Here is a 25,287-nt window from a genome sequence, read left to right on the forward strand (position 1 = left end):
CGCATAAATAACTCGCACACATGCAACAATTCGTTGTCTTACCCGTTTCCAAGTGTGTTGCTAACGCTGAGGGTAATAGAACAATCGCAACTTCTCGGGCCTTTCCGGCAGGCTCAGAAAAACACCTCGAATGTATTACCTAAGCGTCCATGACAACCCCCCTTTTTATAAAACTTGATATAAATACAACACTTCTTACGATCTGTTTAGATGTGAGCTATACTTTATAAAAGTAAACGATATACCTTAAAATTTAACACAGAAGCGACAAATAAGACTGTCTAGCCGATACTTATTTTAATGGGAAGCGACTTCATTTTGTATAAAATTCTAACATCCGGTGATGTTAATATATTCGAGGTGTTTTTCCGAGCCTTGCGGAAAGGCCCGAGAAGTTGCAATTGGGTAATAGAACGGATAATCAACTGCGTCTAAACCAATCAGATTTCAGTATTTAACATGAAAGTATAATAAAGTAAATTGGCATTTTCCGCACTTCGAAGCAGATTAAACGAATACAACACGACCGATTTTCCTCAAATTGTAATATTTGATTAGTAATATTATTGTCTACTCTATATGTAAAATAAAACCTAAACTATACCGTCTAGTTTTAGTGGGGTCATCTATAATAAGAAAAAATGCACAGAATTTTGTTGTATATTTGGATTGTTACAAATAAAGATTGCATGGTACCATGAATACATTAAAAATAACCCTGATGATAGCGTTATTTTGTGTATAGTAGTTCATAGGCATACTTTTATGTAATTTGTTAAAACATACTCCTACAAAGCATCATTTTATCATCACTTCATAAAAGGACAATTGCAAAGCACACCTACTGAAGCATGAATCAAAATAAATCATAAAAGGTATAAATACACGGCATTTTACTAGAATGCACAAAATATGCAAAATAAAAACTAAAGTCGGCCTCCTTAAAATTCTGGGTTGTATTTGTAATCAATGCATGCTTTTGATAGCAATTATAAATGAGAAATACAAAAGACAATGTGTTTTAGCAATGTATTTTATTATTCATAAAAAATGGAAATAAGGCGTATAACAGAGCTCCTCGGGGTCTTTTGTTCAACGGTACAAAATATCTGCAGGTGTTTACAGCACATAGGAGGCTGTAAAATAAATCAACAAGTTAACATCATATTTTTATTACATAAACAATTTCAATGTTGAAATCATATAAACGTCTACTTACATTTCATATTCATACCAGCGTTGTTATTGGGTCCCATGTTGTTTGGCATCATTGCATTTCCCATAGCTCCATTATTTCCTCCATTCATCATCATCATGTTTACGGCGTTCATCATATTTGCCATGTTGGCATTTGTGGCTCCATTGTTGTTGTTGCCCATATTAGCTGGCATCATAGCGTTCATTGCTCCTTTGTTGTTACCCATATTAGCTGGCATCATGTTCATGGCATTCATCATATTTGCCATATTGGCTCCATTGTTGTTGTTGCCCATATTAGCTGGCATCATGTTCATGGCGTTCATCATATTTGCCATATTGGCTCCATTGTTGTTGTTGCCCATATTAGCTGCCATCATCATGTTTACAGCATTATTCATGTTAGCTGGCATCGTGTTCATGTTGTTGCCCATGTTAACGGCGTTCATCATATTGGCTACATTGGCATTCATGTTGTTGCCCATATTTGCTGGCATCATCATGTTGTTAGCCATGTTAGCTGCCATATTCATATTAGCGGGCATTGCATTCATAGCTCCGTTGTTCATTCCCATATTCGCTGGCATATTCATGTTATTGCCATTGTTAGCACTTCCTACAACAAAGGACGTTAATTTGAACAATGAAAAAAAGCCATATGTCGAACATTTTTACTATTTTTATTTATCTAAATATATGTGTAATTTGCTTGCTTTTTTTTTTACCTCCGCCATAAGTTGGAGCGGCGCTTGCTACAGCAATAAGACTGGTAACGGCAATCAAGAAGAAACCCATCTGAAACAACAACGTTGAAGATAATGGATAAAATCTACTATTACACTGTTAAGTATTTGCCTAAGTTGTGGATTATCGTAACTCTTTTTTCTTTTTCTTTCTTTATTTTTTTGTACGTGTACTGTATTTGATTATAAATTAAGAAACCTTTTGAGCAAAACTAGAATGTTGTAAGAAATTGTTCAAAGAACATCCTTTAAAATTTGATCAATTTTACAAAACAAAATATTCTTATGATAATATTATGAAAATTAAGTAAATCATACAACGTCCATAGCTTTAAGCATACTTACAATGATCAAAGGAGATGAAACGCTTGGCAACAAAGAACACTGGAGGTATGAGGAGTGAAGATCTGCAAAGATTTTTAAGTCGAACATGCTTTATATATAGTTTGAAAAGTTTGTATTTTTTCCGGTGGCGAAATCTGCTGGGTGTTCAAGTTGTTTGATGTATTACAATCAGATCATGTAAGAATGTACGTTAAGTCTCCAGTGTTCTATTTTTACGGCAGAAAAGCACTGCTTTTGGTGTGACATACAAAACCTCTGTAACACCTTGACACAATTTCACGTGGGTTTGACACAAAGATAAAAGTTCATCCTACTTGCAAATTTGAAAGTTTTCATATAAGTTGTTATTTTGAAACACTAGTGATATTCATAGACACCGCATAGATAATTATTGCACAACTTTTGGAAAAAAAAATGTCACAGATTTTATTGACCACATATTCAAAATAGTCATGTAACTGCATATGCCAGTACCAATGTAACAACTTTTATATATCAATGTTAATAAATTTACAATCGAATAAGATTTTAACAATCGAATAAGATTTGACCGTCACAACAAAAATTTCAAACTTTACATGTAAAAAAAGGATTTTTAATCAAATAGTATTTAAAAGTATAACTTATAAGACTTATTCACATGTTTAGCTCAAAATACGGTAGATACCATTCGTGTAATAAAATGTTTGATATTTCACTGTGAATTCTTACCCAATGTGACGTCATTATTAAATATTACGTAGGTTCAGGCGGATAATTGACGTAGAATGAAAACGAAAAAAAAAATAATTCAGTTGAAATTTAATGCTTTTTTCATGAATTGATAATGAAATATGTTCGAAAATGAAATTTTTATAAATCTTCAACGAATTTTTTCAATGCATGAAGTTGTCAAATTTTTTACAGAAAAGATTAAAGTTCAACAGAAGACGTGGTAAAACGTGATAAATTTAAGAATAGCTCATGATATGCGATGGTATATGATTTTTATACAACTCTTTAAAAATCCTTTACCTTGACAAATCATGAGAAATCCTATATATTTATATTATGCATTCAATATTAAATAGTTCACAAATGTATATTGATAATGATCCGGGTTTTTTTTACTTAATTTGCATATAACGCTTTGTACAAGAGGCGCATGTCGATATCAGCACTTTATTTCAAAATGGTGAAAAGCCGCGATGTTATGATTTATGTGTGGAATCAATACTTAATTCCCACTGAACAAAGTGCGATTCCTATCCACTTGTATCATAAAATTAGTCAATTTATCTGATTAATACTTAAAATACTATAGGAATTTAAAAAAAAGAAGAAGAAAGGATTATACAATGTATATAACTGGCACAGCATGGTGTAAGTCATTCTTCAAACATCAAACTGTACTGATGAAAAATGGTAAATATGTCTGGGTAATTTCAATACTCTTATTCTAAACGTTTGTTTTTAAATCGTCATAGGACAAACGCCTCCCATTAATTATCTAAGTTTGTTGTTTTTTTGAGTTGTACACGTATAAACCGACTCGCAAAGGACACAGTGCACTGCCAACATTTCCCTCTTTTTTCATCTTTTCCAAATAGGAGCTCAAACTTATCAGATTTTCGTGATAATCCTACCACAGAACACATGTTGGTCTCCCCCATTTTATGGCTGAATTGTGTAAGATTTTTTAAGTCTCCGTGTTGCAGCTCGTGTTGGAAGTTGTAAATCAGTGCCCAAACCCTTGCGGCGCGAGAGCTGGCGGAAATAGAATGTTGGAGGTATAAAAACAAAAATCTTACACAAACTGGGGTCTTCTTATCGAAAAGATTTCAATAGACCACTACCACAAATTAAAGGTAAGGCAATAATACATAGAAGTAATTCTTTTTATACCACCTATATGTATGCCTTTATAAAGCAGAATGGGGCATACAACTTATATAACAATAAATCTTACCTGAATTTGATAAACAAATAATTGTTTATCGGTTATTGAATTTTTTTATAGTACTGATTATTAAGAATATCTATATTGCAAAGAGCAAAAATAAAAAAAAAAAATGATTTGTCTTTAATTTTTAAGTTGTTGTTTGTTTTCATTATTATGCCTATTCCTGATCCATCATTTCCACCAGCACCATATATGGTTAAACATATCAAATAATATATATAGCTTGAATAGTCAGAGCTGTTCATATTTAAGCTCAGTAAAATCTTGGATTGTAAAACTTAATACGCACCCAGTCTTAAAGACACACGAGAGGTTCCTTATTTTAGATAAATTTTCATGCATATCAAAATATGTAAAATATATCGTATGAAATTAAATATCATTACGGAATTACGCAGTGGAAATCCTCACATTGTGGAGATAGAAAAAAATTGTACAATAATGAAATATACGTCTCGTGTGTCCTTGAAATTAGTTTTACATAATATATCCTACACATTTTGAGACTGTTCAACTTACTGAGTTTGAAGTATTTTATTATCGTCAACTAGTTATGAACTGAATAAATTAGGATAGACAACAGATGAACCAAATAAAACAAATAAATTGCCATTTTAAAGAAAATGAATAAATGTTCCACTTTCAATCCATACAAATAGGTAGAGATAGTTATAAAGTGATTTTTGGTAATTTACTCTTTACAGATGGTGTCGCATACCATGTCTTTCATTGTCATTCTACTCGCTGTTTCCGGTGCCCAGGCTGGAGTGTATGGTACTTAGCTTTTGTTTGTCTTTAGTTCTTATCGTGTGTATGTAAATAAACCAGAGTATCAGTTATATAAAAAAAAGTATATGCTGAAAATGATGATCAAATCTCATATGTTTATATTTATATATATATTTTTTCGAATATAAAGGATCAGGTGAAACACTGTATACTTCTGATACTTTTTGAAGAAATTCTAAAAATTCTCAAAAATTTATTATCAAATGAATTAAACTTTATTTCATTGTCACAGGACGCGGGAGAAGCAACAATATGCCTGGCGGTATGCCTGGTAGTGGTATGCCAGGCAATGGAATGCCCAACATGGGTATGTCTGGAAATGGAATGCCTAACATGGGTATGTCTGGAAATGGAATGCCAAATATGGGTATGCCTGCTAATGGAATGCCTAATATGGGTATGTCTGGTAGCGGAATGACTAATATCGGTATGTCTGGTATTGGTATGTCTAATATGGGTATGTCCAGTAATGGAATGCCTAATATGGGTATGCCCGGTAATATGATGAACAGACCAGGTAATATGCCTGCACCAGAACCATCTTCACCAGCAATGCCAGGAATTATGCAAGGTATAATTAATGCAATGTCATCTGGTATGAACCATGGTTCCATGATGCCAGCCCCTGAACCAGGAATGATGTCCGGATCAATGATGCCAGGTTCCTCAACAAATGGAATGATGCCCGGAAATATGATGAACTCTCAGTCTCCAAATGGTATGAATCAGGGACCCATGATGCCATATCCTGAACCAGCCCCAGAAATGATGCCCAGATCAATGATGCCAGGTTCCTCAACAAATGGAATGATGACCGGAAACATGATGAACTCACAGTCTCCAAATGGTATGAATCAGGGACCCATGATGCCAGCCCCTGAACCAGGAATGATGCCCGGATCAATGATGCCAGGTTCCTCACCAAATGGAATGGTGCCCGGAAACATGATGAACTCACAGTCTCCAAATGGTATGAACCAGGGACCCATGATGCCAGCCCCTGAACCAGGAACGATGCCCGGATCAATGATGCCAGGTTCCTCACCAAATGGAATGATGCCTGGAAACATGATGAACTCACAGTCTTCAAATGGAATGAATCAGGTACCCATGATGCCAGCCCCTGAACCAGGAATGATGCCCGGATTAATGATGCCAGGTTCCTCACCAAATGGAATGATGCCCGGAAACATGATGAACTCACAGTCTCCAAATGGTATGAACCAGGGACCCATGATGCCAGCCCCTGAACCAGGAATGATGCCCGGATCAATGATGCCAGGTTCCTCACCAAATGGAATGATGCCCGGAAACATGATGAACTCGCAGTCTCCAAATGGTATGAATCAGGGACCCATGATGCCAGCCCCTGAACCAGGAATGATGCCCGGATCAATGATGCCAGGTTCCTCACCAAATGGAATGATGCCCGGAAACATGATGCCAGCCCCTGAGCCAGCTCAAGGAATGATGCCAAACGCAATGAACTCGGCAACGTCAAGTATGATGCCCGGATCAATGATGCAAGGCCCTTCAAATGGAATGATGCCCGGTGCAATGATGAATAACCCACCCGGTATGAACCAGGGTCAAATGATGCCAGCTCCTGAACCAGCTTCTGGTATGATGCCAGGTTCCTCGTCAAATGGAATGATGCCAGGCTCAATGATGAACGGTCAATCCTCTGGAATGAATCAGGGTCCTATGATGCCAGCCCCTGAACCTGCCTCTGGTATGATGTCAGGAGCAATGATGCCAGGGGGTATGATGGCAGGTGGTATGCAAGGACAAATGATGGCTGGGGAAGAAATGATGCCAATGGGAAACGGTGGTCAAATGGGACAAGGCATGGGTGCAAGTGGTATGGGTGCAGGAGGCGAGGCAGCAATGCCAGCACCACCCCAACCAGCAGAGCCAGCGCAGCCCGCTGAAGTTGAAGGAGGAGAGTTTGAAGGTGGCGCTGCTGGTGGAGGCGCTAATGCTGGCTCTAAAATGATGATTATGGTAGGCGGAGCCAATGGAGGTGGTACACTGGTGTCATCTGGCGGTGCTGGTGCCGGTGATATGATGGTCATGACACCTGGTATGGGAAGTGGAATGGGAGGAAACATGGGAATGAATGGAATGGGAGGAATCCCAATGTCACCTATAAATATGGGTATGATGATGGCTGCTGCCTCAATGATGAATGGAATGAACTCGGGAATGAAAGGATCAATGATGGCAGGACCAAACATGATGATGCCACCCATGATGATGGGAGGTCCTCAAATTATGATTCCTTCTCCAAAAATGGTCCCAATGCAAATGATGCCTGCAATGATTAATATGCCTAACGCAATGGGAAACATGATGACACCTGGAATGAACGGTATGATGGGAAATGCAATGATACCTGCTATGGGAAATTCTATGGGACCAGGAATGATGGGAAATAAAATGGGACCAGGAATGATGGGAAATATGATGGGACCAGGATATCCATCAGGAATGGTCAATAATGGAAAAGGTAAAGAAAATTTTCTATTTATAAATTTTCACTTTTAAAATATAAACAGGAGCTCCTTAATCATCAACGGACAAATGTCTTATTGGTGATATTGTCCTGATACAATTTGTACTTTTTTAACAGGTTCCATGATGAGACGTAAGTTCTTTTTCTTTTCCTTTTATATCATTTAAAATGTAATCATTATTTCATCAACTTTAGAAAATTGCAATTGTCTTCTAATATTTTCTTTTGAATTTTTGTAGTATGGTAGAAAGAGCTGCTCTTGCTTATCCAAGAAGACAATGAAAACTGTATTTTGTTATTTTCGATTTAAAATATTATGTATACAATGCCAAATACTGTTTTACTTATTGTATTTCTGGTTCATATTATAAAGTTTCATTTTATGAAATATCAAAAACACTTAGGTGTTTTTCTACGCTTAAGTAGCGTGTGCTAGTTAACAAAGTGCTGAAAATATGACAGCATTTCACAAACTTATATTCTTACAACCATTATTTGATGTAAAAAGGAGCTGACACCCTTCAGTATTTATTCTGAGGTTGTCATGCGGAAAACGCATGATTGAAAATGCCTTTAACATAATAAAAGGCTTTATATGTTAATTTTTTTTAAAGTAATTTAAAATTAATTACTTAGCACAAGAATAACAACGTTAGCTGATAATTTTTACCTCTTTCATTTGCAATTATAGGACAAATTCATGTATTGCTATTAATAAAATATATGCACTTTTCGTTATTAAAATATATTCTTATTCCTTTTGCTAAGGAATGAATTTGATGCTCTGATCTGAAATTCGGCTTTTTGGTTTCTTTCTAAAAATAAAATAATAGGCAATAATAATAATAACAAATTGATACCAATTTAAAAATTACATATTTACTCATAGTATAAACAGACCATTGTCTGTGAAAAAATAGGATTATAAATAAGATTAATAAATAAGATTATAAATAATAAAAAATAAGGTTATAAATAAGATTAATAAATAAGATTATAAATAAGAAATAATAAATAAGATTATCCTTTCGGAAATAAAAATATTCGGAAAAATCATTCATGAAAGCTACTTCAAACTTATTTTTGTCCGTCAAATATCCCCAACTGTTTTCTTTAAAACGCTTTTGGGCATCTTTTATATCAGTCTGCAAATTATGAACATAGATATACATAACAAACAAATATAGATTGCATGGAATTATTATATGCAAGAAATAAAAAGGATTTTGGCGATATTTTCTCAGAAAACTAGTGTTCTTATTATAATAATGTAATAGTAAATCGCTGTACAAATCAAATGAAATAAAAAAAAACAGGCTGCGTACACAAATGAATATTTATTTAATTATTTCAAGATGTAGATATATATATACAATCACGGGGATAGTCTTTCTTCTTTTTGATTCCCATCATCCCCTTCAAATGAAAATTTTAAAATCATACCTGTCCTTTAAATAGGAAATCTTTGCGATCAGGTCGATGCATTTGTGCAAAATTTGATTAAGATTTGTTTAAATAATAATTGAATTCATTTTTCATTGCTTAATTTTCCCCAAAATATTTTTGACAATAAGAAATGTTGAGAGTTTTACCTGCAGGATTTTCGTCGTCTTAATATCCTAAAAAAAGATAAAAACCAGAATTTTTTATTTCTTTAAATAGAACAGTCGTATCAGGTGATTAATTCTATTGATGAAATAAAAATGAGTCTAAATTTGATGATTTCATTTGTTCTTTTTTTCTATCATTTCCCAATCTAAGAAAAATATTGATAAAACATTAATAGCTAACAAAATGTAATATAACACACGATGCCATTTTTTAAGATGACAATCTCATACAACGTTACTTTTTAGGAGTTTTTTTTGTTTTATTAATAATGCTTTTTTTTTTAGATTTTGAAATGTATATTTCTGGTTTAGACATTCTTTAGTCACATGGTCATAGCTCTCGAAATGGTGACTACAGACAAATGATAGTTTTAAGGCTTAAAAAAATTAACAGCTAAATATCCACAAAAATATGTTAGTTTAATACAAACTTGTAGAGAACTTACGCCTTGGACTAATATTAATGTTACTATTTGAGGGTCCTTGAGATTCTGTGGGGATAAAGTTGGATCCTGAACCTTTAACTGGCATCATATTGGTACCTGTCATCATATTGGCACCAGACGGTATGTTAGCATTCATCATGGATGGCACTATGTATCCCAAATTTTCTATCGAAGGCAATGTTTTAGTTGGTGACTGCATATTGGGTCTTCTTGGTTGATTCATGTTGGCTTTCAGTTTTGACATTACTTCAGTGGCCGACGATAAGGCATTTATCATGTCTGCTTTTGCAGTGTTGTCGGCCATCACGTCAGCCATGTTTGGCTCGTTACTCATCATGTTCATCATCATGGCCACCATTTCTGGCATGTTAACATTAGACGCTTCCTGCGCCATATTGTTCGAACCTGGAGAAGCTATAATTCTATTCTTGTTTGGCATCATGGCGTTCGCTGAAACTATCACTGGGCTAGCTCTGTTTCTTCTAGCATCAAGGATGGTTGGGTCCCTCATAAAGCGGTTCTGGTTCTGAGTTGACTGGTCCGGACTGCCAATTGGTGGCCCAGAATTCATCACGGTCTCTCCATTCAATGCTTTAACCACAGTTGTCGGTCTTTCTTGGTTAAAAAAAAGTTAAACAATTCACCGTAATGACATTAAACTATTTAAACATTTCTTGAAATTGAAATGATGAGATGTAACGTTAAGTTTTTAGATAACTTGAAACACTTGATTCAACATATTTTATATGTAGTTTTCTGATTTTTTTCCTGAACTAATCAAAACTCATTTTACTGTTTGAAATTGAATAAAGTTTCTGTCCCAAGATATTCATGCGGCACATTTGGACGATTTTTTCATAGAAACATACATACCTGTGAAAGAATGCAATTGAAATATCGATGAAAGGGAAAATATTAAAGATATCTGAATTGGCACATTATCTTTTTTCACTCGGAAAAATTCACAGGAACGAAAAAAAATTCTCACGGAAATTTATAATGGGAAATGTTTACATCTCTTCTCCACTTCAATCGGTCAATCGGAATACCTTGTACAATTAATTTTTCAAAGTTTTCATATGGGTACTTTCATCTCGCTTGTAATGAAAATCCCCGTAGACTTTTTATTTTAAACCGTGTATTAAAACCTAAGGAGTGTTTCAAATGTAAAATCTTGGGGTTTTTTTTCATACTATTGAATGGATATAATTTCAACCCAGAGGTATCAGTATTAAAGTATAGAATAATTTAAGAAAATGTCCGGCGTAAATATTTTGACAGACTATAGAAACAATTAGGAAACCCAAAGGATGCTGCTGAACACAAAAATGAACTTGTACTTACGAAGAACAAATCCATGAGCTCCAACAAATAGCAGAAAAGTGAATATACCAATGTAGTACATGGTCAACTAAAATAAAACATATAAGTCATATTACTACAAGCTTAACACTGCAAAAGGTGCCAAACTTAACAAACATCTTATAATACATATTGAGATTTAAAAAAAGTAATATAAACCAATTCCTTTGAGGAATACTTCACTGATAATAGAGGCTACTACATTTTACTTACTCTCTTTCTGTTCTCTGTGGTTGAAGAGAAAGGAAAAACACCAACAGGGGACGGAGTAAGATTTTAACGTATGCCTCTCAATTTTTATACGATTGCACTTCCGATGCTCTTTCCGGTTTTAGTTGAAACCTGGCATGTTAAGGCATTGTTCAGACAACGTTTACAAAAATCAAAAGTTGTAATGTGCAAGATATGCATGTCTCGTCTGAGTGACGAATCGACGGCAACCGGCATAACCCCTGCTTCAGGTGTACTGGTGAAAGGGAACGAGTGGCCACATGAAAGTGACAGCTACGCGTGTTTTCTTCTCTTTGAAACAGGTGTGTGTCAATTTGTCTGAAAATGTTATCATCAATTCTTCGAAACAATCTATGAACCGTGAATAATTCAAAGTGCCAATGTGTTAGTTGGTAAGGATAGTTACTTTCATGAATATTTTTAGGTTGATATAAATAGAAATTAAATCCTTTATATGTATATAAAAATTATTAAATAAGAAAAGTGCATCTGATTTGGTTTTATTTATTTTTTCATATTCCCAAACTGTTTTTTTTTTTCACGAAAAGAATATTTTTTAATTTGTCGAACAACATTTTTATTTGAACATGTTATATGATATATCACGGGGCTGAAGTTTAAGGTTTGTTAAAGATTTTTTCTGAAACTACGGACATTCAACTAATCATTTTTTACTCTTTAACACTGCATCGTAAAAGTGCTTGATTAAGATGGCTTTGTTTGCAAAATTCATAATGTATAATGTATTCTTTATCATGTAGATTTCAAATGTCTGAAACATGAATTGTTCATCATGGTTAATAAAAGCAGTTGGTAAAACATTTACAGAAATAAAATTAAATATCCACTGTTGTTCGATGAGGATTTTAGTTTCTCAAACATATACTAGTAGGGACAATGCCTCCTAATTTAGAAATATTTTTTTCTTGGACTAAATAACACAAAATAAGCACAAAGCAAGGGACAACATTAAAGATATAAATTGGTTTCAATAAATCAGATGTTTCTTTTTAAAATCGATTTTTAAAAACTTAAAGACAAGGATATATTAGCAATATATCGGATTCTTTTGAAAATTGCAAGTTTTGCATTGGATGTAAACTGCGTTTGTAATTGGCAAAGTGTCAATATTTCCTTTGTAAATGTCAGTCAAATGACTTACCAAGTTATATTCATTGTAATAAAAATAATAGATATTGCATCTTTTTAACGATCGGCACATGGCTCATGTACTCAAGGTGCCGATTTAAAAAATAACATGTGCATTTTGTGTATTTTTACAACTACCTTCTGTGTTTTACAACACATTTAAAGATGCAATATCATGGTGATAAAGGCGATAAAGATCTAAAGAAACATGAATCAATGACTGAAAAAAAGCCCTAGGTAATCTACTAGAAGCCGTGAAACTGAACATATTTAAAGAATATATAATCTTTTATTGAGTATAAGGAGGTGGTCTCCTGATAATATTCAAAGAATGGTTTCTTATTTTGTACATTTATGTAATTTTCAACAATTATGCGATTAAAAGTTAAATAGTCACTGATAAAACATGTTGGACAATACATTAAAAATCGATTTGTAGTGTTATCATTGACAAATACACTAGAAAATGTAAAAATTATATTATAACAAAACATTCCTTTACTAGTATCCATATTATTTTTTTAAACAGAGACGTGTTAGTTCTCAAGTAGAAATTTGAAATATACTTTACTGCTGAACAATTTTCAAACATTAATTTCTTGCTATGTGCATATTAAATCCCAGCATGTCAATTCACAAATAATAAAGGATGACATATTTAGCAAGGTACATGTATCTTATTTAGATTAAAGTGCAGATCTGCCTCGGTTTTAGTTTCTTTTGAGTTCTGGTTTCCTGTTTTTTAGTTTTCAAGCTGAATATCATTATGTAATGTGTATCTATGCTTATTTTTGTAGACACATAATGTACCTGCTGTTTTAAAATAATATTTCATTGAAACATTTTACCTGTCTCAAGGTTAAGATTAAAAAGTGAAAATATCAATTTATGGCCCATTTAGCTCTTGTTGTATTGTGCACATATATATAAAAGCGAATGATTTTAAACTTTGAAATTCTAATCAAATTAATTAAATTAAATTAATTTGAATTAAAAAATTGTTTAAGCAATAAACGCTCTAAAGTGTCGAATGCATTTTGTCAATTTTTTTTGTACGTTATTAGTGTTCATAGTGTGAACTGAGATCGACATTTATTCTTCTTATTGTCAGTTTATAAATACTTTTCTTAATTTTTAGCTTTTTTGTCAAAACTTTGAAGACTTTGTGTTCCGTGCAAACATCTTCCTGAGTTTTCCTTACAAATCAGAATTGCCATCTCGGCGTAAAAAATACCACTCTTTTTTGTGAAATGATATTGATTTCATTCCTCGCAACGCAAGTTAAAATTAACTATGCTTTTTAAATTCGTCGTTCGGTGGTAGAAAAACAATGTTTTGCGAAATAGAGCTTGGAAAAAAGTTTTGTTTTGAACATATTTTATTGATTAAACAAAAAGATCAGAAACAAGTTCTAACAACTTACAAGTTCCTCTCCTTAAATATAACAATAGTTGTCATGCATATGAATATAGAACAAAAGAAATTATAATATAGATATACACAAAGAAATATTCTTTAAATCTCAAGGATTCGTCTAGAAACTTTTGTACAGAAGCAATAATGCTTTTGTTGATATGTAAAGGTAGGTTGTTGCTGCCATATAAAAGTAAATTAGTGTCAATATGGACTAAATCTATAGCTAACATAAACAATTGATCAAACATATTGTTTCTCGCTCTAGAATATTTTTTACAAGAAAAAAAGAAATGATACACATCTTCTGTTTGACCACATAAACACAACGGATTATCTATAATATTATGTCTCAGCTTTGTATGAATAATGTTGGTACAGCGTTTGCCTAAAGAAAAATAAATAGGGGGTTTCGTAACTTTAGGCATATGTTTGCAAAACAAATTGATTGAGGTGGCTGTTCTGGCTTCTATATTTAGTAAATTCCATTGATTGACAGTATCGGGTACAAATGATTTTTTAAGTAAATCTAACCTGCACTTAGGAACATTAAACTGATCCTTGTTTCGTGTGTTGTATCGCGATATATATTTTCCCGCTTGTTAGGGATAATATCAAATAAATAATCAGGCAGACTCCCCATGTTAAATTTGAACATAGTTTTCATCTTAGCGAAAAAAGTCGTATGTCGTGTCACCATGCAGTCGTTTTACAAAGTTTAAACACAAATAGCCGTGAGTTAACACAGAAAATAAGGTGCATTATTGTCTGAATTATTTTATTCACAACATTAATAGAGTACCAGTGTTTAACATATTTTAAATAACCATAAACCGTAAAAAAAAAGTACAAATATTTTTGTATATTGAATAATTGTAAATACAATAACAATACAATAAAATAACCAAATAAATCTTTTATAAAAATGTATAAATGCGTTACAAATAATCACAAAATGGTGTTGTGAATACAAAAGATCTCATATGGATTTTTAAAATATATAATTATATATTTCGGTCAAAATAAAATATACATAATTTGATAAATTACCTAGATGCAGGTAACACATTGAAAATTGCCATTCTTTTTCAGAATATTCCCACTTATTATTATTATTATTATTGATTTTTTTTTTGCCTTTTCTGTTGACTTTTATCGCTTTGTTAATTAGTTGAATGAGAACAAACGACGACCGAGGGCCGAGCGGATGATTTTACGTTCTCGTCTGACTCCGCCCAGTATGGAACTATTTTCATTAAGTCTTCGAGAAAGGTATGGAAGAGCCTCATCAATAGTGCCACAGGGAATGGATTTGTACGTCATGTAGCCCGCTTGGCCTATAATACATCATATTGTAAAATTAAAATTATTCAGAAAAGGATAAATTCAAAAATTGAAAAACTACTAAGTATATAAAATGTGATGCCTTAGAATTAAAGATTTTATTAATATTTACCCAAAGACAAGGAAATGAAGTCGGACATTCCATATGATTGTGCAAAGATAACTCTCTGGTCTGAACTTCTTGGTATTCCCAATTCAGCCATCCTTAAATTGCAATAAGCCAAAAACCATGATTTGAATATATTTTATATTTGGAGATATACATGATTAATTTCATGCTAAAAAATGATAAAGGTTGTTTGATCAACTGTCAACATCACAAACGCTTTCAACAATTCACTTCAAGTTACATGACAGACTTAATAGGAAATATAAAGAAACTTTAATAAAATCGTTTTCATTCTGCTTTGCTGTTCTTTATAATACTAAATGTTCATTGCGTGCTCACGTCACCTTCTCTGTTGGTTTACTAAACGAACACTCTACAGGCCGAATGATGTCTCTATACGTCTATGAAAAGGAAAGGTTAAGTTAACAGAGTATATTGTTAACAAGATGATTATCTAACTATTCCTGTGAAGGCCAAATACTTAGTACTCACTTGTTCGTCCCTCTTTTGACCGTGTCCTCGTTGTGAGATGCAATAGTTACGCAGAATTTCCCAGGATGCTTTGCGACTTTCTCCATCATGATGTCCATTGAACGGTTGTAGTTTTCGGTCGTTTTCTCGAAAGTTTCACAGACGGGGTCTGGGTATCCTTTCTTACTGGCTAAAGCTCTCTCTTTGTAGATGTAGGCCCCACGCACGAGTTTTGCACCAAACGTAACGCCATGCGTCTGTGCAAGCTCGATGTCTTTCAGAAGAATGTTTGGAGTTTCCTGGGGGAGGGAAACAAAAGAGAAATGTTTTTCTCGTGTCCTGGAATGCATTGAAATTAAATTAAGTGAAAATAAGGATGAAAACAAACCTGACCTGGAGATAATTTTGATAAGTATTTGTCACGAGAGGTTCTGAACCATTACAGTGAAGCATCATAGCCAGGGCTAACAAGTTAAGACATGGATTCAGATACGTGTACTCGGCATCCACCAGAATCATCAGCTTTCTCTCCATGGCAACCTGTTAACAATTATTCATTGTTTTGTTCTGAATATACTAACAATACTAGAATAGGGCAAAATGTTCAAAATGTATTGCCCGTATAATACCCTAGTTTCCACCTGTTTTTTGTTCATATTACATCTTACCTTACAAATTTGTTTTATTCTGTTTAAAGCTTTATTGAGCTGTGCAATTTCTATCGTTGAGAGATTTCCTAATTTCGTCACCTTTTATGGAAAAAAAATGTTTATAAAAGATTATACCTTCGCCAATAAAAATTATTGATCCTTTCGAGAGATTAAAACTTTGGGATAGTTAATTGTTATTATTAGCTTACCTCTTTGGATGTTTCCATCGAGTTTGCTATTTTCTCCACAACTTCTGGTTCAGAACTTGGAAATGGAATTTCAGCAGACACAAATTTCTATGAACAAATTTATTATGATTAATAAAGCCGTATTAAAATAATAGTTGTTTATATCAGGAGAATTTTGGATATACAATGTAATTTCAATACAAACACATAAGGCAAGAGGGAAAAGTCCAGACGGTTTGATTTGCATCATGGGGTTCTGGCTTCCGAGTGATGCTGTCATTTCCATGCAGTCTTTCATGATTTTAAGGTTTCTATCAAAAAGCTGGTCAGCGTCACTGTAAAACAAAACAGTTGTTACTCAATCATTACACGTTTAATTGAATTTACAAATATTGGGATAGTGTCGATGTAGTTAAAAACATTATGTAACCTCGGAGACCTCGTAGTTTAAGATGGCGTCCACGCAAAAACACCAAACTGAAGTAGTTCAAAACATAGATTTGTTCTTCTGATGTATAACTTTTCTTTCGCACAATAAAAACATATTTGTGCGCTCTCTCTCTCTCTCTCTCTCTCTCTCTCTCTCTCTCTCTCTCTCTCTCTCTCTCTCTGTGTGTGTGTGTGCTAACGGTCCGTTATCTTTGACGTCTTCTTCCAATGTCACCATGACGAGGGGTCTCACCCCTGCGGTTTGCAGACGACTGACTGTTTCTTGGAATGACGTGAAGTCGTCTCCCCCTACGAACTGTTTGTAGACCGTGGGGCGCATCATGGCGTTGAAAACGGACCTCCCCATCAATCGGCGAGTCCATGACAAAATCTGGAGAATTTTGAAAGGAGTAGCTAAAAAATAACACTGTATATGTACTATACGTATGAATTTCATCAGATCAATGTGGGGAAATCGTGCTGACTCAATTTTTGTTGATTTCATGAAACTCATTCTCCTCTTTGTGAATTTACAATATTTTTCCATTGGTTTATATGAATCACAATATTATCTAATTTTGTATACCAAAAACTCCATGAATATCCCCATAATTTGTTAAATTTGATAATCCACGAAAATTAAACCTCTCGATAAGTAATGATTCCACAGTATACGTTTTCCTTCCTTAAACTTTGACTTAGATATTACTTTTATAGTAGTTACATGTGTTCAACTGATAGTTTAAACTATATAAATATTTGTTTGGTTTCTTCAAATAATCAATTTCCATGCCAAAAAGTTAGCAAAAAATTCAGGAAAATTATCATTTCTGTTTGGGGCCCTTAATTTCCAAAAAATGGCATGTGATATGGGTCACAAATAGAATGAACGTTTTAGGTCCCCATCTTTATATCCAAGTGGTTTTTGGATGATAGACATAACTAGTATTTTAGGTTCCAACCTCCTTAAGTGAAGAGAAGCATTGTCAGTTGTTGTGGAGTAAACATTTATTTTAGCTCGAGATTATGTTACACGTACAGAACCAAAATACAGTGTCAGCTTTAGTTTCAGGGTCGTTCAACTATATTTTGACTCTGACAATTTTGATGCAAAAAGAATTGCTTTAAATTAAGACCTGAAGTAAGTTTATAATTTATTAATAATGAATTTAAATAGCTTTTGCAATAGATTTACCTAACGACGGTTATTCACCTTAAAATTGTTTGTTGTGGTGTATGTATGTCACGTGACTTGATTTAGATGTACATTTTCAAATGTACTAAATAGATATCACTTGTTTTATACTTACACCAATTTTTCGAAATTTGAATATACATGTATAAAGAAGCCCGGAAATAATTCTTCTTCTTTTTTCGGAAGGGGGTGGGTGGGTGGGGTATACATGTACATGTAGGCTTACTATATCTGTGATTTCAAAATGACAAAATATTACACAATTACTTTGACAATATGGTTATCAGTTACTCAAATTAGATTGTTTACATTTCCAAATTTGATAAGCAAAACATGTACATTGTACCTTTCCTTCAACGGATTTTGTTTAAAATCTAAAATACTTACCTTGTAATTATGTTTTACAAATGTTTCTACCGAGCAAGCATTTAGAATCAGAGAGGATCTCAAAAGCTCCCAAGTGGTTTTCGATTGGCATGCTTTTTCTGCATCATCAAAATTGATGGTTTCGTTCTGAGTGAAACGATGCCCAGGATTCGCGAAACTGTGTCTTCCGCCACTGGCTATAGTGTTTTGCTGTCGGTAAAATGGTAAATTCCATGTTCTTTGTTGCAATACATCCAAGAGTTTCTGATACGAAACTCCGCGCTGCATCTCTTGTTTTGGGTTTTTTTCAGCAGTTATTTTATTCCGTCTGTCATATTGAAATTGGTTTAAATAGGTTCAGTAATTTAAGGAATGAAAAACGATATAGGAGGCATACAATACAATTTCATGTTGACAAAGGAACGCTTCAGTAGATATTTTTAACGCTCAGTATACATTCTTGGCTAGCAACTGAAATATATCAAAACAACGTACATGTATTCATTTCAGAACTTATTATTGTTGGATGTCTACACGCTTGCATTAAATATTTTTTTTTAAAAAAAGGTCTGGTTGGTTTATACCTTTTCCAAATCAATTCACTAGAGCAACCAGCTTCAATTACTCTATACAGGGAAATATTAGCCTCCATTTTATTTTCGTCTCTAGCGCCCTCGTTGTCTTCGGGCGAATTAAGACTAGGAAAATTCCAATGTTTCAAATTGTCACTCTTAAACACAACTGTGTCTGTGCGAATTCAAGACAGGTTCAAACTTTTTGCACGTGTAGAAGGGGGGGGGGGATTACACAGGGCGAAAATAACCCTGTATACAGTTGTCCGTTTTTTATCCTGTACGTTAACTAACATGTGGTACATGAACATTTAACACATATACGTGTTTTAGATATGAAAAGGAAAAAAAATAAAGTGCATTATTGTAATCATTTTATTTAATATTTTGAATTAATAAAATGTATAATTTTATTATGACCATTAACCGTATAAAACATATAATTACAGTATATCTTTGTTTAATATTTGTAAATATAATATCAATTTTAACATTTCAACAATAAAATAAATAGAAGACATGGTATTATTCATAATGAATGAGGAAAAGTGTCAAATAATAATTATCATAGAATTGTTGATATTCATATTGAAAAAAAAGTAAAATTTTTAAGAAAAAAACGAAACAACATTTTGATCAATAAAAATGAATATAAAAATATAAAAAAAGGAAACGTATGAATATCGGTCATCGCTTCATTAAGTGGGTGGGTGAAAACAAACGACGACCAAGGGCCGCGCGGATGATTTCGCGTTCTCTTCTGACTCCGCCCAGTATGGAACTATTTTCATTCAGTCTTCGAGAAAGGTATGGAAGAGCCTCATCAATAGTGCCATAGGGAATGGATTTGTACGTCATGTAGCCTGCCTGGCCTGAAATAAATTGTATTGTAAAATTATTAGACGCCAGGAAAGTCCTACTTTCCAACAAAATAAAAATTTGGTTGGAATTTTAATTACTACAAGAAATATATCTACGTCTGGAGATTACAGAATTCTTTTATATTTTATACCTAAAGACATCGAAATGAAGTCGGACATTCCATACAATTGTGCAAAGAACACTTTCTGGTCTAAACTTCTTCCTGGTATGCCCAGTTCAGCCATCCTGAAATGCCAATTACAGAAAACCGATACCGTTATATCATGAACTTATTTTTCATTATTAAAGCTGCATGCTCACAAGATTCGTCTATTTCAAACTAAAATAGGTGTTCGATCAATTGTCTCTTAAACAACAAAACAAACTATATACGATTAAAACAATTTACATCGAACTATGTAGGAAGACTTGATAGAAAATTCAAAAAACCTAATAAGTTTCCAATGAGGTCATCTTAATTAAATGTTAAGGAGATATTAAAATGAGTTCCTCTCCTTGCACACGTCACCTTCTCTGCTGGGTTACTATACGAACACTCTACAGGCCGAATGTTGTCTTTATACGTCTATGAAAAGGAAAGGTTAAGTTAACAGAGTATAGTGTTAACAAGATGATTATCTAATTATTCCTGTGACGGCCAAATACTTAATACTCACTTGTTCGTCCCTCTTTTGACCGTGTCCTCGTTGTGAGATGCAATAGTTACGCAGAATTTCCCAGGATGCTTTGCGACTTTCTCCATCATGATGTCCATTGAACGGTTGTAGTTTTCGGTCGTTTTCTCGAAAGTTTCACAAACGGGATCTGGGTATCCTTTCTCCTTGGTTAAAGCTCTTTCTTTGTAAATGTAAGCCCCACGCACGAGTTTTGCACCGAACGTAACGCCATGCGTCTGCGCAAGCTCGATGTCCTTCAAGAGAATGTTTGGGGTTTCCTGGCGGAAAAAAAGATAAAAAATATCCCGTGTCATGGAAAGCAATCAAATGAAATGTATTCGAATATGCAATACAGCGATTCTAACCTTAAGATAATTTTGGTAAGTGTAGGCTACGAGTGGTTTGGAGCGATTACTGTGAAGCATCATAGCCAGGGTTAACAAGTTCAGACAAGGATTCAAATAAGTGTACTCGGCATCTACCATAATCATTAGCTTTCTCTTCATGGCAACCTGAAACAATATTATTAGTATACAATTACATACAATTCATCAGAAATACTAGAATGTCGCAAAATACATGTACGCTCGTATGCAAAATACATTCTAGCTTACCTCACAAATTTGATTTATTCTGTTTAAAGCTTTGTTAAGTTCTCCAATTTCCGTCGTTGAAAGTTTTCCCAATTCCGTTACCTATTCGTTAGTAAAAAGTATTTTATTCAAATTATTATTTAACTTTGTCAAAAAACATATAGTTGTTATGGTAACGAAAAATGAAAATCTCACAAATTGATTGTTGTTAAAAGAATGCCCGTCTTACCTCTTTGGATGTTTCTATCGAATTTGCTATTTTCTCCACAATTTCCGGTTGAGAACTTGGAAATGGAACTTCAGTGGAAATAGATTTCTGTTAACAAATTTATTATATGATTTATAAAGTCGTAAAATAGTGGTTTATATCAGGAGAATTTTGGATATATAATGTAATTTCAATACAAACACATAAGGCAAGAGGGAAAAGTCCAGACGGTTTGATTTGCATCATCGGGTTCTGGCTTCCGAGTGATGCTGTCATTTCCATGCAGTCTATCATGATTTTAAGATTTCTATCAAAAAGCTCGTCAGCGTCACTGTAAAAGAATTGATACACAAAGGTTATTATACAATTATCTCAGTAATACGAAAAGAAATTGCAGCTTATCTTAGTTATGAAATATAAAATATTAAATGAACTATATAGTCAACTTTTAATTATGAAATAATATTTCTTGGCAAATAAAAATCTAAAGAATGTTACCATGGTAACTGAAAATCATTTTTAAAACATGATTTTTCGTATTTTTTAAAACAACATAGATGTTATTATTAAACCAAACTCATAGATTTATAGCTGTATTTTAAATATACAAGTAAATTTGAAAGATTGACACAGGTCTGTTACTATGGTAACGCGTTTAAGAATAAGAAAAAATTGTGAAAATCATAGTTATTCTTTTAAGCAAAACTCCTTGTTTTAAACAAAACTTAGAACCATTCTTTGTTGTTATCTGTGGGATATATGCCAAACTGTTATATCAAATATATCTAAACTTTATTCAACATCTTGAAACTGCCGTTGCTAAGGAAATATGGGGTCTTGAAGAAAATCGGAGACTATGCGTGGTTACAGAATGTTTAAATTTACAAAGAATTTAAGTGTGTATAGTATATGGGTGCTGAAAATATATGCACAGCCCAGGTAAGTTGATGCAAAGCTAGAATGGGGTATATATCTTGTGATGTAACAATCTCATAAACTGGTATACATGTATGATCTCCTTCATCCATCCGTGACTCTCTCTCTCTGTGTGTGTGTCTCTCTCTCTCTCTCTCTCTCTCTCTCTCTCTCTCTCTCTCTCTCTCTCTCTCTCTGCTTACGGTCCATCATCTTTGACGTCTTCTTCCAGGGTGACCATGACGAGGGGTCTCACCCCTGCGGTTTGCAGACGACTAACTGTTTTTTGGAATGACGTGAAGTCGTCTCCCCCTACGAACTGTTTGTAGACCGTGGGGCGCATCATGGCGTTGAAAACGGACCTCCCCATCAATCGGCGAGTCCATGACAAAATCTGTAAAATTTTGAAAGGGTGATATGAAAGCATTACGGTTTGTGTACCATTGGTATGCTTTCTTACAGTATCATGTCATTTTTTTTTCATGCCAAAAAATTTAGTATAAGATTGGTGCAATCATCTATGGATTGTATGATAACCAAAGAAAATATCATTTTTACAGTTTATAACGGGCATTGAATACTAACTAGCGAAATAGACACGTAGTGAACATAAGCCTGAGCTTTAGTTACATATAAAATACGCAAGATTGGTACTAATGCTACACTTGTGTAACTCTCCTCATCGGCCTTGAGCATCTTTTCCAATGTAAACAACCATGGCGTTGCTTGATTTGTCATCAATGTCTCTTCTCCAGTGAAAGCATTTTTTTTTTCTCAAAGAGGGGTGAAAACTAAATAGGTTAGAACTTCGTATGTGATTGTGTGTTATTTAAGTGTAATTTGTCATATTATAAAACACAAAATTAATTCGGTGATTTAAATATCTGCAAATAATATATGCAGATATTTAAATCACCGAATTAATAATTTTGGGTTTCGTGTTTATTTGTATATTATAAAGAAAACACTAGTACTACAATGATATCAGGAATTTTTAATTCAGCCCATCTGTAAATCATGAGATAAAAAAGCAAAATTACTCTGAATTTACATAAAGAAAGTAGAACTGTATTAATGGTTGAAAGTTAATTTAAACCGCTCTCGCAACAGCGTTGGCAATATTTATAAACGTGACAAAGCTTGAACTTCTGGCGATTGTTCACCTTAAGGCGAATGACCGCCATAGGATGGGTTTGAAAAGTTGTATCCTAGTTCATTATAAAAATCACGTGACAACTTAAGATGTACATTTCTAGATGTTCTAAATAGATAACATTTACTACATCTAATCAAGATTTTGTAAATTATATATCTAAAGCAGCCCATAAATTTTTTCTTCTTTTGTTAGGGAGGGGGAGGGCAAATAATTGCTCTTATAAAAGATATCCATGGCAAGATATCGCGAAATTATTTTGACAATGAATTATATTCTAAATTTTGTTACTTACTTCTCCAAATTTGATGGACCTTTCAGCCTAATCTATTTCTAAAAAATCTAAATTACTTACCTGGTAATTATGTTTCGCAAACGTTTCCACCGAGCAAGCATTCAGAATCAGAGAGGATCTCAGGAGATCCCAAGTGGTTTTCGATTGGCAAGCTTTCTCTGCATCATCAAAATTGATGGTTCCGTTTAAAGTGAAACGATGCCCAGTAATGGCAAAACTGTCTTTTTCGGCATTGGCTATAGTGTTTTGCTGTCGGTGTAATGTTAAATTCCATGTTCTTTGTTGCAGTCTATCCAAGTGTTTCTGAAACGAAACTCCACGGTGCATCTCTTGTTTTGATTTTTTTTTCAGCAGTTATTTTATTCCGTCTGTCATATTGAAATCGGTTTAAGGCGACCCAAGCAGTAATTTAAGGAATGAAAAACGAAATACGAGTCTTTACAATCGTATGTTGACAAAGGAACGCTTCAGTAGATATTTGTAACGCGCGGTATACATCCTTGGCCAGCAACTGAAATAGATGAAAACAAGATAGGTACATTCATGTATCCATATCGAAAATGGGTTATTCGTACATATGATCACGAAAGCATTAAATAGATTTTTTAAAAGTTCTATTAAGTTTACGCCTTCTTAATTTCGATTTACTAGAGCAACCATGCAGCTTAACTTGTGCGACGCATCTGGTGTCTGTTATTTATCCTGTACGGTAACTTGGTGCAATGGTACATGTATAAATCGACATTTTCTATACGCTTTCCTATATCAAGTTTATAAAGATTCTTTTCTATAGCAAAATGCACGGTGATTATTTATCTTACATTGTGGGAGAACTTTTTATTCGGTCTAATTCAGTAATTACTGAATTAGAATTAGTGTTCAAAATGAACCTGTGCTAAAAATTTTGAGTAACTTAAGATGCATATATTCTTTTCCATCCTAGATACATTAAATAAACTGTCTGTACCATACTCGCTAGCTAGCAAATACTGTTTTTGAAACGTGTTTGGAGAGATTTGCTAGAGGAGATCAGTGTATGTCTACCATACAAATTGCGAAGCCCGAGGAAGAACGGTTACATGTAATTTGGTGGTTGTTTGGATGGTTCATGCAAACTATAAAATATTTGTTTTGTGTTTTATGTGATTATGAAAGGAGCGAACATTGCAAAAAGAAATACATAAGAAACAGACAGGGCCTAAAAATCACCCCTGCGAATGTGTTCGGAATGTTTTCTTTATCGTTGCTAAGTATATAATGAATCCAGAGGTGCTCGAATGAAAGTTCACGAGACTTCACGAAGATTTGTTCAGTTCCTGTGAATTTTCGAGCGGAAGTATATGTGTTCGGATAATATTCTAAAAATACGTAAGTAATAGTCGTTTTTCATATCATATCCTACTTTGATTTATGTTAAAACATGAAAACCGTGTTGGATGTATGTTCTATTTCACCATCTAGCGGTTATTTAAATTAAACGATGATATTCAGAACAGAGTTATCGCTCGTGTTCAGCCAC

The 25,287-nt window shown here is 33.7% G+C and overlaps 4 protein-coding genes across 4 annotated transcripts; 1 reads left to right on the forward strand and 3 right to left on the reverse strand.

Moving 5' to 3' along the window:
- Window positions 1-1,015: 1,015 nt before the first annotated feature.
- LOC128189957 (putative uncharacterized protein DDB_G0286901) lies at window positions 1,016-2,353 on the reverse strand. The gene is made up of 4 exons (XM_052861795.1): window positions 2,286-2,353; window positions 1,923-1,992; window positions 1,220-1,813; window positions 1,016-1,136 (listed from the first exon to the last, which is right to left on the reverse strand). Exons 2-4 carry the CDS (start codon window positions 1,990-1,992, stop codon window positions 1,120-1,122), a joined length of 681 nt encoding a protein of 226 aa, XP_052717755.1. The 5' UTR covers window positions 2,286-2,353; the 3' UTR covers window positions 1,016-1,119.
- A 1,709-nt stretch (window positions 2,354-4,062) lies between these two features.
- On the forward strand, window positions 4,063-7,864 carry LOC128186561 (decreased expression in renal and prostate cancer protein-like). The gene is made up of 5 exons (XM_052856379.1): window positions 4,063-4,132; window positions 4,932-5,001; window positions 5,249-7,525; window positions 7,649-7,663; window positions 7,771-7,864. Exons 2-5 carry the CDS (start codon window positions 4,932-4,934, stop codon window positions 7,776-7,778), a joined length of 2,370 nt encoding a protein of 789 aa, XP_052712339.1. The 5' UTR covers window positions 4,063-4,132; the 3' UTR covers window positions 7,779-7,864.
- A 985-nt stretch (window positions 7,865-8,849) lies between these two features.
- Window positions 8,850-11,291, reverse strand: LOC128190451 (uncharacterized). The gene is made up of 5 exons (XM_052862508.1): window positions 11,163-11,291; window positions 10,932-10,998; window positions 9,588-10,202; window positions 9,124-9,150; window positions 8,850-8,947 (listed from the first exon to the last, which is right to left on the reverse strand). The coding sequence occupies exons 2-4, from the start codon at window positions 10,990-10,992 to the stop codon at window positions 9,143-9,145; spliced, it is 684 nt and encodes a 227-aa protein (XP_052718468.1). The 5' UTR covers window positions 10,993-10,998; window positions 11,163-11,291; the 3' UTR covers window positions 8,850-8,947; window positions 9,124-9,142.
- Window positions 11,292-14,093: 2,802 nt separating this feature from the next.
- Window positions 14,094-24,334, reverse strand: LOC128190697 (uncharacterized). The gene is made up of 17 exons (XM_052862829.1): window positions 23,829-24,334; window positions 22,524-22,714; window positions 21,607-21,736; window positions 21,427-21,513; window positions 21,219-21,299; window positions 20,970-21,116; window positions 20,605-20,882; window positions 20,079-20,173; window positions 19,789-19,938; window positions 17,134-17,347; window positions 16,710-16,839; window positions 16,526-16,612; window positions 16,335-16,415; window positions 16,060-16,206; window positions 15,688-15,965; window positions 15,199-15,290; window positions 14,094-15,079 (listed from the first exon to the last, which is right to left on the reverse strand). The coding sequence occupies exons 1-17, from the start codon at window positions 24,093-24,095 to the stop codon at window positions 14,910-14,912; spliced, it is 2,625 nt and encodes an 874-aa protein (XP_052718789.1). The 5' UTR covers window positions 24,096-24,334; the 3' UTR covers window positions 14,094-14,909.
- Between the last annotated feature and the right edge of the window lie 953 nt (window positions 24,335-25,287).

This window comes from Crassostrea angulata, chromosome 6, assembly GCF_025612915.1.
Source record: "Crassostrea angulata isolate pt1a10 chromosome 6, ASM2561291v2, whole genome shotgun sequence".
In the NCBI taxonomy this organism is placed as follows: Eukaryota; Metazoa; Mollusca; class Bivalvia; order Ostreida; family Ostreidae; genus Magallana; species Magallana angulata.

What these genes read in the sequence shown, in the direction of transcription:
- LOC128190697 (XM_052862829.1), bottom strand. Translation starts at nt 24,095, where the DNA reads ATGCACCGTGGAGTTTCGTTTCAGAAACACTTGGATAGACTGCAACAA. An exon ending in GACGTCAAAGATGATGGACC is followed by an intron (nt 21,737 to 22,523) that starts GTAAGCAGAGAG and finishes ATTCTTTTACAG; the next exon opens with TGACGCTGACGAGCTTTTTG. An exon ending in CTTCATTTCCTTGTCTTTGG is followed by an intron (nt 15,080 to 15,198) that starts GTAAATATTAAT and finishes GATGTATTATAG; the next exon opens with GCCAAGCGGGCTACATGACG.
- LOC128189957 (XM_052861795.1), bottom strand. Translation starts at nt 1,992, where the DNA reads ATGGGTTTCTTCTTGATTGCCGTTACCAGTCTTATTGCTGTAGCAAGC. An exon ending in CGCTCCAACTTATGGCGGAG is followed by an intron (nt 1,814 to 1,922) that starts GTAAAAAAAAAA and finishes CCTTTGTTGTAG; the next exon opens with GAAGTGCTAACAATGGCAAT.
- LOC128190451 (XM_052862508.1), bottom strand. Translation starts at nt 10,992, where the DNA reads ATGTACTACATTGGTATATTCACTTTTCTGCTATTTGTTGGAGCTCAT. An exon ending in AGCTCATGGATTTGTTCTTC is followed by an intron (nt 10,203 to 10,931) that starts GTAAGTACAAGT and finishes TTTTTAACCAAG; the next exon opens with AAAGACCGACAACTGTGGTT.
- LOC128186561 (XM_052856379.1), top strand. Translation starts at nt 4,932, where the DNA reads ATGGTGTCGCATACCATGTCTTTCATTGTCATTCTACTCGCTGTTTCC. An exon ending in TGCCCAGGCTGGAGTGTATG is followed by an intron (nt 5,002 to 5,248) that starts GTACTTAGCTTT and finishes TCATTGTCACAG; the next exon opens with GACGCGGGAGAAGCAACAAT.